This window comes from Neoarius graeffei, chromosome 5 (genome assembly GCF_027579695.1).
Source record: "Neoarius graeffei isolate fNeoGra1 chromosome 5, fNeoGra1.pri, whole genome shotgun sequence".
NCBI classification, from domain to species: Eukaryota; Metazoa; Chordata; class Actinopteri; order Siluriformes; family Ariidae; genus Neoarius; species Neoarius graeffei.
In genome coordinates this window covers 88,694,875-88,709,805 of record NC_083573.1, presented here as the reverse complement: position 1 = coordinate 88,709,805, position 14,931 = coordinate 88,694,875, and the positions used below count along the sequence as shown (strand labels likewise).

General features: G+C 40.4%; 1 protein-coding gene across 1 annotated transcript; it reads right to left on the bottom strand.

Moving 5' to 3' along the window:
• Nucleotides 1-479: 479 nt before the first annotated feature.
• Nucleotides 480-14,186, bottom strand: inhbaa (inhibin subunit beta Aa). Its single transcript, XM_060920724.1, has 2 exons — nt 13,292-14,186; nt 480-2,994 (listed from the first exon to the last, which is right to left on the bottom strand). Exons 1-2 carry the CDS (start codon nt 13,704-13,706, stop codon nt 2,216-2,218), a joined length of 1,194 nt encoding a protein of 397 aa, XP_060776707.1. The 5' UTR covers nt 13,707-14,186; the 3' UTR covers nt 480-2,215.
• Between the last annotated feature and the right edge of the window lie 745 nt (nt 14,187-14,931).

The following is a 14,931-nucleotide window of genomic DNA, read 5'->3' as shown; positions in this document are numbered from 1 at the left end:
GGAATCAGGAGTTAATAGTTTTCATCGGCCTTCGTTAGTTTTAGCTGGACATTAGTTTGTGCTCGTGTGTATTGTAGTGAGCATCTACGGTAGATGAAAAAAAAAGATCAGAATTGTGCATTTTAGTGCGATATTCAGTATGGACCATTTTGTGGGTTGGGTATTTGGTCCAGCTAAGTGTCGATGGAGCTGAAATAGATTGAGCATGCAGAGCATCTCTTTACTGTGGACACTTCTTCAGCTTCATGCTAGGATTTTTTTTTTCCCCATCAAATTGCTCCCAACCAAAAACAACAAACAACACACATCTGTTTTGGTGTACAACCTTGTAACTTTAATGGTGAAGCAAAAAATAGGGAAAATACTGTAAAATAAATTAGGTTAAAAAAACACAAGCACATTTTTGTACAACAAAGCAATGCAACATATTGGTATTTTGATTTCCATATATACAGAATAAAAATATATATCTACTTTTTAGTCTTAGTCCACTTCTTTCAGTGTCAATAATTGTCTGCATGAAGAAAAACAAAAACATATACCACATATTTAATTTTTAATTTTTTCTAGATGTGACATTTTTGTCTTTTTTATTTATTCATTTTCTTATCATTGTTTTTTGTATGCATTCACACACATCCTGACAATAAGCTTTTCTCATGTGTTAAAAATTTTTATGCGAAATAATTGCTTCATTTTTTTTTTAACATTGCAGTTACCTGTTTTTAGAAAAAAAAACATCTATGAAACAAAGTGGTGACATTGTTTGGGTCATACAGGGTCCTTCCAATATTTGGTGAATTATTTTATAAATACCAAAACAGATCATTCAGCAATTCATCTCCCAATTTCTTTAAATATCACCGCTGCACATTCATTTTTATTACAAAAAAAAAGCAAGAAGAAAACTCAAAAATGTTGGTTTAAGTGCTGTGTTGAACATTTAGATGGTGAAACACACATGGAGAGTGCAGCAGTGCAAAAAAAAAAAACCCACACACACACAAAAGATTGAGAATTATTATGGGATGGATCATTCATTCAGGGCATTTGCTTGGGTTTGATCCGGATGTCTTTGTAACATTGTTTTGAAAAAAAAAAAACTATATTTATATAGTTAAAAAAACTAACTTAAAGTCTTTGGTGTTTAATTATAAAATTAAAACCAACACAATGCAGGTGTGGACAAGGTTTTGTTTGTTCCTTACTCATTATTGTTCCTAACCCATAATTCTCACTTTTCCTCACCTGCTCAAACCTACGCTAATGAAAATTTGTCCGTTTTGAAGTGCTTCTTGTTTTTCGCTAAATACCATTTGTATATGTGGCTATGCTGATGGTATAGTGCAAACTGTAAACGTTCGTAACGTCGCGTTTTTAAAATAGTAAAAAGGAAAGTAAAATAACAATAATATTAACGTAAAATAATAATAATAATAATAATAATAATAATAATAAACAGAAATGTTTGGTTCCAGCAGCCCGTCAAACTTCTTTCAAGTATCTCTCAACAACACATGCGCACACACACACACTCACGTACACACACATGCACACGCGCACGCACACACACACACACACACACACATATGTACACATACAAACACACATAAGACATAAAATATACTTTCAAAAAAGTATAAAAAGTCAACTTCCTTTTTTTTTAGTTTGTAAAAGTAAATAGTTAACCAAAACAACACATGAATGAAAAATAAATCTTAATACTTGACAAGTTGCATAGTTTTGAGATTTGCTTTTTCAGGCACCTCATCATCATGGTCACTCCCTTATGTGGGGCATGTTCAGAGTGACCGCACTGCACTCTCGCTCGCATAAATATCATCTCACCCCTTTCCCTCAGCTTTGTAGCAAAAATATATTATATATTCTTTTTTTTCTTCTGAAAGTGCCACAGAAACTGCTCCAAGCTATAGATACCCACTGGATTTTCAGACGGCCAAGTTCAAGCAGCCACCGTGTTGAGAGAGAGGCCCGTCGTTGTACGGGAGTCTGAGTGTGAAAGAGAGATGAAGAGAGCCGTTTCAAGAGAGCTCTTTCCCTCATCCCTTCACCTCACTCCATTTTCTTTTTGCCCAAGTCCTTACTGTTAGGGCAGTGGTCCCTGTTCCCTCCCCACCCTGGCCTCCAAGCCAAACTTGGCACTCTTTTCTGTCCTTCCCTGTTCTTTTGCTTGTCTTTATTGATTTTTTTTGTCTTACGAGCAGCCACACTCCTCCACAATCATGTTTTGGATGTCTTTCTTGACAATCTTCTGCTCCTCGTTGTAGTAGAGCATAGACATGGCGCGGAGGCGCGTGGGGACACAGCACGACCTGATGCTAGTGAAAGGGCTGTAACCACGCATGCGGTAGTGGTTGATGACAGTGGAGTGGAAGGAAAGTGCTGAGCCTGTAATGCTGGCCACGTGGCTCGGACACTCACCCTCACAGTAGTTGGCGTGGTAGCCGGTCGGTGCAATGATCCAGTCGTTCCAGCCGATGTCTTTGAAATTGACATAGAACTGACGCTTGCAACACACACGTACCTTGCCGTCGCATTCCAGGCCACGCTTACGGCGGCGTCTTGGCCCATTCTGCTCCAGTTGACGCACCACAGCCATCAGAAAGGGCCGGTGAGACTGTTCTCGCTCTCCTCCTCCTCCAGGAGTCACCAGGACCGGCGTAGCACGGGCATCAGCACATGCTGGGCATGAGACGCGCAGGTTCAGTGCACTTATGCCCCGTTCGAGCAAAGACTGCATACTAGATGCCATGGAGAAAGTGTGCCAGCCACTGCGTTTAGTGTCAACTGCTTTCTCAGCCACCAGCTTCTCCCCAGAGTCCGGCTGCTGCAGGAGCAGTCGAATGGTGACGTTTGTGCGGGTGCGGTTGCCCTTTGGAAGTCGCAGGAAGATCCAGACATTGGCCTGCTCCACCACAGACATCTCGTAACCCTCTTTAGAGATAAGGAAGTTTATCAGACCTGGGGTTTCACCTGAGGAAGGAAACAAGAGGAGGGGCAAAAAAAAAAAAAAGGTCGTTAGTTAAATTAGCTATTTTTAAATGAATGGAAGACCGTTTAATTCTACTGACTTGCAACCAACCACATCAAAGATGGCATTGTCTAGGAGTGGTAACATCAGTCGAGGGTTTGAGCTTTGTACTTATGCCAGTGACGCCACAGTTCAGGACTGACCAGCTCACCAGGATTTGAGCAACAGCCAGCTTTTTAAATGACACCCCTTTTCAGGATATCAAAGGCAGAAATTTGAATCAGTTCTGAACACATCACACACACACACAAACACACAACGTCCCTCCTACCTAACTCTGCCTTGTCTACCCCACCTTGAAATGGAAATAACAGAGTACACTAACTAACATGCAATAACCGAGTACAGTAAGACATGATGACCGTGACAACATGCAGTACATGGTGTCCAGCTGCGGGCTTCGATGTGGCATGTTTTCAATAACTTGCTCTCTCTCTCTCTCTCTCTCTCTCTCTCTCTCTCTCTGTGGATCACAGAACGAGTCTCACACTGGCTTTGATCCACTGCATTTTACAGACGTAGCCGAGGCCTCTGGAACATCTCACATTGTGGATCAGTAGCCAAGTTTTAAATGAATTCCCTCCACTTACTGAGACAAATCTTAAGAAAAAAAGGACTTTTGTCAGGAGTTGTAAGCTGTCGCTGGATGATGTGTCTGGCTGGAAATTATGAGTTTTGTTCCGGAGTCGTTCACGATCACTTGAAAACTGACACTTCAGCAAATCTTATGGTAAAGCATGGTGGTTACGAAGGGTTTGGTTTTTAATCTTCGAGTTAAATACATCCGAGGTTGATGCGAAAGTTGGACATCTATGAAGTGTGGATGAACATTATTGAATCCAATCTCTATGGTACGCTGCTGCATATTTATAGGATTACAACATGATAACAATGATGTCAGTATGTGTGTGCGTGTGTGTGGGTATGTGTATGTGTTTACACATCCAAAGTCCCATCTGTCCAAACACAGAATCGCTTCATGAACGGAGTCTAAAAATAATGGGCTTTTCCAGCATCGGGTAGCTCATTGTTTCCTTTTTAATCTGTGGTCTCTGAAAGAATGGCACATCGTTAGCTTTCGGTAAGATGAGTAAACTCAGCTCGAGCTCTTCTTCAGCAAGGGCTTGGGCCTACACAGGGAACTACCCCCCATCTGACTGAGTAGGAGAGCGTATGGAAGCAGCCTTGCTCCACATGATTCTCAATACGTTTGTGAGAAAGAAAGAAAGAAAAAACCCTCTGAGCTGAAAGACGTACAATAATCCCTCAACAATAAACACCGGTGTAACCACGAGAGCGTAGTTTGCACAGCTGTCCCCCACACAAAGATGGAAAATAACATTTACACATTCTTCTCCTTCCTCCCCCCAAATCATGTCTTCAAACAGGGAGGAGGGAGAAATATAGGATCACCTGGGACCTTAAAGAGGTGTGTAGGGGGGTCGAGTCTTCTTTAAACACGGCTTTGGTTAATGCGTTCTCTAATCCTCATCTCTATCTAGTTTACCTTTGGGAGGTGGTGGTGGTGGTGGGAGGGGAGGGGGGGGTTCATGCTCTTTGATCTCCTTGTTGGCCTCCTGTCATAATGTATAGCTTCTTACGACCTGACGCGCCAAACCCAAAAGATAAATTTTACGTAGTTTAAAAAAATAAATAAATAAAATAATCCCTCAGAATCAGAGAGGGTGTAAGAGGATGAGGATGCAAGGAGACGCCTATTTTGTGGATGGTCTTTGTGTTTGTTCTCCTCCTGGGGATGATTGTAATGAGAAGATGTGATTCGTCTTGAGCTAATTTGTTGACAGTACTGATTAAAGGAAACAGTTTTAATCTGCGAGCAAAGACTGGCTTGATTGTTGCAAAGAGACTGCAGCTTACAGGGAGGGCTTGGAGAACTCGCTGGATCACTAGTGATAAATGCTTTGACATGAATGTTTCCGGTTAAGGTCTGGGATAGTGAACAAGTCGACCGCACATCTGAGATTTTGCAATGGATAACCTAAAAATAAACAAGGCTGGTCAGCCTTGACACCAAAATCCACAAGCAGATATCATCATACAAGGTCTGCATATCTTTCTGGATTTTTTTCTGTATAAATTAATGTGTGACCTATTTTCCTATTTTCTGCTTTCAGCAGTCATGAACTAAACTGAGCTATAAAATGCTATAACGATGTGCTGGTGTGTGTAAGTTGGCTTCCTTGACTGTAATACCAGACAGCATATTTCAAAATTTAATGTGGTCGTGCCAACTATGAGGACAAATTGTAGAGACTAAACAACTCTGGTATGAGTCTATTAAGATGCCAAATTCAAGCAACCAGTGAACAAAAGTTACACTGTCCATAAACTAACATTCTCCTTTTATGTCTGCTACATATTTGTATGCCTTATATATTTTTAATTAGCTGTGAATTAATCTTTCCACAAGTTCTTTTCGAGCAGATTTTTAGTCGAGCTTCAAATTGAGGTCAGCAGTGGGATGAAATGCTTAAACAAAAGCAAACAGATTCCTTTTTCATATGTTCTAAGCATGCAAAGTGGTTATAATGCTGGCTTTTAGGTGTTTGTGGACACTATTTCATTAGCATTAGCGTTCAGAAGCAAGTCCAGGTTTCCCAAAGGTATCATAAACATAATCTTATCTTCATGTTAAGTAGAGGAAGTATTTATTCTATTGTTATTTCTATTTTATACTGTGATGTCCAAATTCATCTCATACTTTATAACAAGTGCAAACAAGTGTTTGACATCTTTGAGGAACTAATGATAACCAGAATCAAGCCTTGATTCTTGATTCCTAATCAGTAGCGAACCGTTACTATTAGAGCTGGGACTTGAGCTCAGACAAAACTTAGCCAGACACCAAAAAAGCAACAGGGCAAAGGATTTTGTAAGCGATTGGCGGCAGGCTGCCAGGTCGTGCCATTGCGTGTAGCTGTCGATGTTGATTTTAAAAGTAACTAAGTAAATTACACATGGAAATGAATACCTAAGTCTGAGTGAAAAATACTATTCTGAGTGTGCAGCGTGGAAGAAGAGTCTGGAGACAGAAATCTTAGTTTCTCAGTCGTTAGCCTGTGCTACTTACTCTCAATAGCACTGACTTGACCACTTTATTAGCATTCGCTAACACTACTGATGAACGCTACACCGGCTGGAAGGTGACTTCACTCCAGTGCTGACGGTGCCGACTCGCAGTTAAGCTAACGTTGGCCTTCGAGGAGGCCTAGGGCAATTGATTTTTGGTCCCTCCCACTGTAAATCAAAATCTGATTAATTCATCTGTCACTTCCTACATAAACATACACTGCCATGGCCTTCTGTCCCAGCAATGAAGTCCTAACCAATGAGTGAGCAGCTCTAAACGCTTCTCAGCCTGGAGACAACAAACAAAAAAATCTCATTGGATAACTTGATTTTAATGTTTTCAGGACAGTAACCCTTTCATTTCTGAAGCAAATTTGATACAAAATGAGGCCAAATTAAAAGTAGAAGAGAATAATTATAATGAAATTATGAAAGAATGAAAGAAATTAAATATAACATTTGAAATGCTGATATGTTTGGGCCTTCTCTGAAGGTCTAGAAGGCCCTGACGGTTCCCCTCTGTTTCAAATCAATCCCAGTTTGATCCCTCAGCTTGGCAAATCTCACTTGCGGGCATCATGGCCAATCTTTTCTCTTTCCCATGATTCAAAACTCAAATGTCCAGTTCACTTCACTGACTCTGTAAGAGTTTATAAGAGGGCGATGCCTTAACAAACCAGTACAGGCATGCTGTAGGAATGTTTCCTTTTTGGAATATAGATGGGAATAACTGGATTTTAATATAACACAGCAATATAAATTACTTGCAATTGCCTGGATTTCCACATGGGCTAAAAAACACATAGCATTGCTGGATGGAAAGCCACAATGTAGTCATGACCTATCGCTATCGCTTCAATCTTAATGATTATATCCGTTACAGCATTAGCCTGCGCCCATGCGTGCTCCCTTCCTGGATCTGAGAGACAAACTGAACAGTTCATCTGTTAAAGTCAGCATCTGCAAGCCATCGACCAATCACACAAACAACCGTGGATCATCTGCTGTCCGTTACCAATGAGTGAAAAAGCATCAACTTCAACTTACTTTTGTTTGAAGCAGAAAAAATAGAGGACCGGTGTCTAAGTTTTTGCCTTTGAGTTCAAACAAACAACTTGTTGTTTGTGTAGATGTGCAAACATATGTCATATTATTAGCATATGCTAATAATCCTTGAGGAATGAGGTGGGAAGTAACAAAGTACTATTTTGTACAAGGATCTATACTTGAGTTTTTTCTTTCACACAGTGCTTTTCACATTTACTACATTTCAGAGAGTTTATCTAAATTCGAATTTACAGTGAGACCAAATTCCCATCGCTGTAATCTATCCGTTGCTACACATAAATAGCTAATTTGCGCTAGCAGCACTGGCACAAATTGTTATTCTCACTCAGGATCTTTCTACTTTATTATTATTATTATTATTATTATTATCCTAACATTTTTCGGACGTTATTTCTCCCTCGGTTTTCAACTCTGGACTGAATTATATTGCTATGACTTTTGGTGCTGATCTGGATCACTGATCCAGAATGAGCCATGAAAAATGGGATTTTTTTTTTCAATCACTTATAATTCTGTCAATTTTCATGATTTTTTCAATCAGTTTTTTTTTATTTTAATTATTTTGTTCAGGGTGGCAGGGTGCAACTTTTCCTCGCTGAGTATCATTCTCTATTTCTTACCATTCCGGATCTATAGGGTAAGGTGACCAGACATCTTGGTTTGTAAGAGCTATCACAAATCACTGTGACTTTAGTCACAGTCTCTATCTAGTTTGTATTGTGACAGCTAGGTATTAGCTATCGTATCTTTTAAAAAGGTGGGGGGGGGACCTCTAATTTCACCTTAGGATCAATCTTATTTTATCAGCATTCAGCTTGTTTGTATTGTCAAAGTAATTCCATGCTAGTAAACGTTGTGGCTAGTTAGCCATAACTAATGCTTTCCAACATCTCTTGGTTTCTTTGGCTCAAGAAGCACTAATTTACCATCAATGATTCAAATCAGTGTTTGATTTAAGGTAGATGTCTTTTTCTTTCATGATTTTTTTCAAGTACTTTACTTTCATACAATAAATTTAAGAGTTTATGTTGTACTTTTTTGCTTTGACTTGAGCGAAGAAGTAGTTTGACTTTCAACAGAGGTATTTTTTATCAAACAATTTGTGTACTTTTACACTTTAACTTTTGCTGAAAAATGTTTTCTGATGGATGCTTTTAATTCTTTAGCTGAGTACGTCTGAGACATCAGTCGCTCTTATACATAGTGTCTTCCTGCTAATAATCATATCTAATGAGCTTGTCCAAATTGGTCTGAACTATTAGTAATAAAATACTATTTACGAAACAACATAAGGTCTCCTAGAACTCTTAAGAAAACACAGTGCTTCATCATGATTGAAACATCAATAGCCTACATGATGATCTTGTTGGAGTCTAAAGCTTGAATAGTGATCTAAAACAGGGATAGGATCTTATCTTTAATAAAATTCTTAATGTGCAAAAATCTTAGGCAATCAATTTTTTCATATAAACTTTGTTATAGGTTTCTATTTTATGACTTCTACATTATTGAGTCGGTACAAAAACATTTTAGAGTCCAACCGTTCGTTTTCCAGCACAAAATTAAATATTACAGGAAAAAAACAAGTTTGTATCTGAGCAGCATGTTACATAAGAGAGCACTTTTCAGATTAAAAAATAAAACATAATGAAGGCTGCTGGGTTTTAGTGCAAAATGAAGAAGCAAGTGTGACAGTCAAAGTGTCCAGAAGAACTGTGGCTGGTTCTGGAAGATGCTCAGTAAAACCTACAGCTCATTTCCGCATAAAACTGCATTCACTGGACCTGAGACTACTATTTTTTTATTTATTTTAAAGCAAAGGGTCATCTCACACTAAATATTGACTTTGTTTCATTTATTATGGCTTACTGATTACTGTTTATAGTTTTTTTATGTTAGAACATTTCATTTCATTATTTTTAAGCCATTTTTGGTCAACAGCATTTCTTTCCATGTGCCTAAGACTTTTGCACAGTACTGTATTTTTTTCATACAAAAATTTGCAAAATATGTTTACTACAGGCAAATAAACTTTCTTGCTGTCCTGGTGACACACTAAAATGTTTCGGTAAAATTTTCTGAATGCCTGGAATGCAGGATATTGAGGTATTAAATGACTAATCAGACATAGAAAAAGAGGAAGTGCGGAAAAGGAAATAGTGTCAAGTCATCTGTTTGTGACATGCCATTTTTCATGAATGTTGCAAGCATGATTGAGTAACACACACAAACTGCACACACGCACCAGTTACATATCGTTTACCATTATATTCTTCGATGTTCTGGGTACACAGATGGTTTTTGTACAGTCTCTGTGCATTAGTAAGGAATGCTATGAATGTTCCTCATCCTACCAAACCCAAGTTCCCAAGTCCCAAGCTAACCGTTGTTTTATTTTTAATCTTGCCATCCCCAAAGATATGGGAAAATATTTATAGGGGTCTGACTTTGTCACATCTTCAGCAACCAGGCTCTTGGAACAAGCGGCTGGGTTACGGATTGTTTGCTCCCTGGCATGAGTTTCACACAGGACCAGAATAGCTTCTGTAAACCAAAGTCTTCTCTTTCTCTCGTTATTGTTGCATGTGTATGGCATTAAACATAAAAGCTCATCATGTTGAAGGCTCAGAGAAAGATAACTACGCAACTGCTGTATGTTTTCTTTCTCTGACCTCTGGTGCTGAGATGAGATTGATTGGCTTTCCGCTATGACAAAGTCAAGGAGAAGCAATGCATTCCTAAGATATATATATGTTGGCAAAGCTCTGGCGTACTTCGCTCTTGTCAGTGGTGTTTACAAATTAATGAATTCCTCCAATGTCTTAAAAGGCGCAAGCCTGTACACTGAGCCGCTGGAGTCACGTTCGTAGTCGTGTTCTTACACAAACACACTACCACAACTTTGAGATCGTGAATTCAAACGAATGACAAACCAGCCCTTGAGATGTGTTTCAACAAATATATGAAATATTACATGAAAGCTTTAGTACTATAAACAGCACTGGGCTTTAAAAGGCAATAATTCACCATAGTGTAAGCATGCTGAAGTCCCTGCTGTCTTTACATATAAAGTCCTTGTCTCTGGATACTGATAGCTCCATCAAGGTCCTGTTCGACCTCAAATTACCTAAAAACTGAGAGCATTAAATATGGTAAAATTTACAGCACAGACAGTGGCTGTGGCTGTTCATGTTTGTGTGTGAAAGTAATTATGGTTTTGAGTTTTGCAGTTATCTGATCACAAAAACATTTCTGAATTTCCAAGTGGTGGAACCAGTGTGCTTAATCATGAGCTCTGAGAAACAATAGCAGTGAGGAGTCAGTTACAATCATAACATTAGTCACTGCAATAATCAGGAGTGACTGTGTGTGTGTGTGTGTGTGTGTGTGTGTGTGTGTGTGTGTGTGTGTGTGTGTGTGTGTATACTCCTGAGGACCAAATGTCCCCACAAGGATAGTAAAAGCTGACAATTTCAACCTTGTGGGGACATTTGGATGGTCCCCATAAGGAAATTGCTGTTGTTGTGTTTTTTAAATAATAATAATAATAATAATAATAATAAAAAGAGCCAAAAAGTTTCCTTTTCATTACTGAGCTTAAGGTTAGGTGCAGGCACAATATGAATTAACTGCAATAATAATTATGTCAATGGAAGGTCCTCACAAGGATAGTGAGACAAAAGTGTGTGTGTGTGGGGGGGGGGGGGGGGGGGGGTACCTGCTACATATTGATGACCAGAATATGTTTTGTTTTTTGTTTTTTTTTTACCAACAGAGTTAGGTCATTTTTAGAAAGTGAGGACATTTTGGCTGGTCCTCACTTTTTCAAAGGGCTGTTTGAGGGTTAAGACTTAGTTTTCGGGTTCAGGTTGGAATGAGGTCTAGGTTAGGGTTAGGTTAAGGGTTGGGGTTAGGCATTGAGTTGTGATGGTTAAGGTTAGGGTAAGGGTCTCGGGAATGCATTATGTCAATGAGTGTCCCCATAAAGATAGAAGTACAAGAATGTGTGTGTAAAAAAATTTCTTAATATCTTTAAAGGTAAAACATTACAAAAAGTGTGGATTTTCTCTCTCTCTCTCTCTCTCTCTCTCTCTCTCTGTGTGAATTTTCTAAAAAAATTTGCATGTTACTGGAAAATTAGCATTTTGACAGATAAGCAGAATAGATGATGGATGGATGGATGGATGGATGGATGGATGGATGGATGGATGGATGGATGGAAGGAAGAAAAATTAGCCCTTGGGCTAATGTAATGTAAAAGAGCATAAGAGGTAAATATAAACTACACTAAAACGAGATTTCACAATGTTTTGCAAGGTGCGTCCGCAGCCAAAAAAAAAATTCCAGATTTTCTTGATTTCTTTCCTTGTTTTTCCCCTCACTCCAAGTCTTGTCTGGCTGTAAGGGGTAAACTGCTCATTCACTCCATGCTCCTGCTTTCTGTGAATGATGAGGGTCTTTCATGTGATTTCTCAATGGCATCCCCTCTTGTGGTCGCTTCTAAGAACAGCTTGTCTAAACCTGGATGTGTGCAAAATGCTGGAATTCAGGCCCCTCGTAAAGCAAATTTGGTTATCCAGGTAAGGTAAAAGAATGTACGGTGGGTGAGAGAACGTGTAAGGAAATATGTCTTCTATTTCAGGGTTGTGTATATGTCTGGTGTAATAAGTGTAATAAGCGTCATGTGCTATGAGGAATATTGATTATCTGATTAAAATTTTAAAGTCCATCTTAGGCTGGTTTGCTGGCATGCAGATGTTGGCAGATGTCTGATCATCTGGGTCCAATTTCACTTCGCAACGTGAAGTAAAACAGGCCGTGCAGCGTTGAATGGAAACGATTTGTGTTGAGTGGAAGGGAATCGTCGAGACAAGCGACGGTGCAGGACGTTTCAGTTTGACTGTTAGTGACGTCATGGATTACGGTTTGATAGATTCAGGTTTTATCTGTTATGACTCATTCGGAATGTTTTGCAATGGACATTTTGTATAACAGTGGCGCTCTTGAAAAAGAAAATGCATTTGAGAGAATGATGAGAGGCTTCCAACAACCTGGTTGTTTAACCCTAACACACACACACACACACATTCCTTCCTGTGATGTAAACACAGACTGTGTGTCACCTGTCTGTCTCTAAAGACTCCAGTGTTTAGTAAAAACAATGTGCATTATTTCTATTTCTCAAGTTTCCATTTTAAAAGCAAATCTGTATTAGACTTCAGTTAAGTAGGATGCCTTAAAGGGACGTGTCTTTTAAAGCACACTATTGTTCCAGCTTCGGTGCGGTACTTAAGTACTTCAAGGATCCCTGCAGAGTCTCCACTCATTTAAAGCTTCGTGTAAACCCTCGGCTAAGATGAAGAAATTTCAGGTCTGACTGCTATTTGCGCTCCTCTTATGTTTGCGCCTGTGTCTCATTAACTTTTCCATTGCTTCTTTGTGTTCCAATTTAATTCTAAACCGCATGTCAAGCTTAATTATAACCAAACAGTCGTTCACTTCACCAGGGAGCTCGCATAGTAGCTCTGCTCGCTGCTGTTTAGGAATGAGAAATCCAGCGAGCACTGCAGCACATCATTTCTGTCACGGAGCTCCGTGACGATTGATCGCTTCTGCTGTGTGACTCAGAAAGGAGCCCAGTGTTTCTATGCATCAAGGATTTCGAGGGATTTTTCAACAGCATTCTGAGTCTAACAATGCTCTATCAGCGCCTTTTGAAAAGCCAGACATAAAAACTGCTAACTTTTTTCCCCTTCTGAGTGCAGACGGCTCCTTGCGAAGCCTGTCGGTCTGCAGGTAAGTGGCGTTTATGGCTTGGAAGCTCAGTGGGGTTTCCCTGATAATCAGCAATTCTATAAAGCAGCAGGACATTTCTATGAAGGAGGAGGAGGAGAAGGAGGAGGAGGAAAGCTGCACCACATTTCGAGCTATTCTCCTGCTTTGAGGCAACAGGTTTTCCTGACAAAAAGTTAAAAGTCATGTCCTCTCTCTCATCCAGCTGTTCTGTGGTACAAGTTTGTTTATTTTAAGTTCTCTCTCTCTCACACACACACACACACACACACAGAGATTAGAACTCACCAGCTTCGGCGAAGGTGATAATTTCAGTCTGTTCACTGTTCTCGGCCTCGAGGCGTCCGTGAGGCTCGTCGTCGATCAGCACGCTGCCGTCCTTGGCCACGCGGCCCACGTGGACCTTGCGGATGGCATTGAGCAGGGCAGCACGGGGCACTGGGTGTGTGATGTTGGGCCGATCCTGCAGGTGCAGCATGCTGAGGATGTGCCTCTTCACCGCCTCCACCACATCCTGCTGCGCCTCCTCCTCCTCCATTAGCACCTCTGCGCCACTCCTCCGCAGCCGTGCCATGGCACAAGAGGGGCAGTCCGATGGTAAAGAGGGCGAGGATGCCAAGGTGCCCGAGGTGGCCATGGCAGTAAGAGAATAGCAGTGAGCCAGGAGCAGCAGTGTTACACTCATGGCAGGCAGGAGCATCATTCTTGAAACAGGAGGCTGAACAAATTGATGCAGCCTAACTAACAATTTAAAAAAAAAAAAAAAAAGAAGAAAAACTTTTTCCTCTTGATCAAATGTCCCTCCAGGAATTTGTAGCTGTGGATGTGTTCAGTCTGATAGGTTTGAAAAAGAAAAAAGTATTGACCAAAAAGTTTCAAAAAGTTTGATCAAGCAAAGGATTAAAAAAGGGTAATCCTTGTTGCTGTGATGAGAGGTGATGATTGAAGAGGAGGAATAGTTCTGCCGGTTGCTTGACTTGTAGGTATTCTTTCTCTTTCTCCTTCTCTCTCTCTCTCTCTCTCTCTCTCTCTCTTGCTTCTGGGTCTCTGAGAAGTTTGGATGGGAAAGGCAGGCGTCTTGTGGACGAGCCCTGGGGAAGCAGTGTAGAACTCTGGGACTGCTCACTATGCACGAGGTGAATGGTTTTGTACAAGTGGGCTGGGCTCTCTCTCTCTCTCTCTCTCTCTCTCTGTCTTTCTCCCTCTTCTCCACTCTGACTCCACTTTCTGTCTTACTGTAATTATACTTCTCTCCCTCCCTACCTCCCTCCCCCTTTCTCTCCCGCCCTCTCTCTCTCTCTTTCTTTCTCTCACATATTTCTTTTTTGGTGTGTTCTATTTGTAGGGAACCCCCCCACCACCACCAACAACACCCCTTGCAGTGCTTGATCTCCACATCCAGGGATTTTGCTAGGCAGACATGACACATGATTTGTTAATGAGTGCTTACCTACACTTTCGAGTCATCATGTCGTCAGATCAGACAGCCCGCAGCTTGCGCACTCCACCAGTTTAGTCACACACTTTTGTAGCATTGAGGTGGATTTTATTCATTTATTTGTAGTAATATCTACATGAAAGGGGAAAAAAACTGCAAGTAGGTCTTTGTAGCTACAGATAATACAAATACTTGTCTACAGGGTTTGTCACGTTGTCAAAATTACTGTAGCACACTATTTATTATGCAATTCTGCTGAGTGGTAGACCGCCAATTCAAAAAAGACACATCACTTCCTATATCATAATTTGTCTTACCCATGACAAACACACACATACTTTGTGCAAAATTACTAGGACGTGCCCGGAAGGCTCACTTCCTGTTTAATTAGCCAATCTTGGACATCTGGGATCCTCGGTGTTACAAGCTGCAGGCTGTGACATCATCAAAGTCTGACAGAAATGGGGGCTTGTGTGAGTGTGCGTCTGAA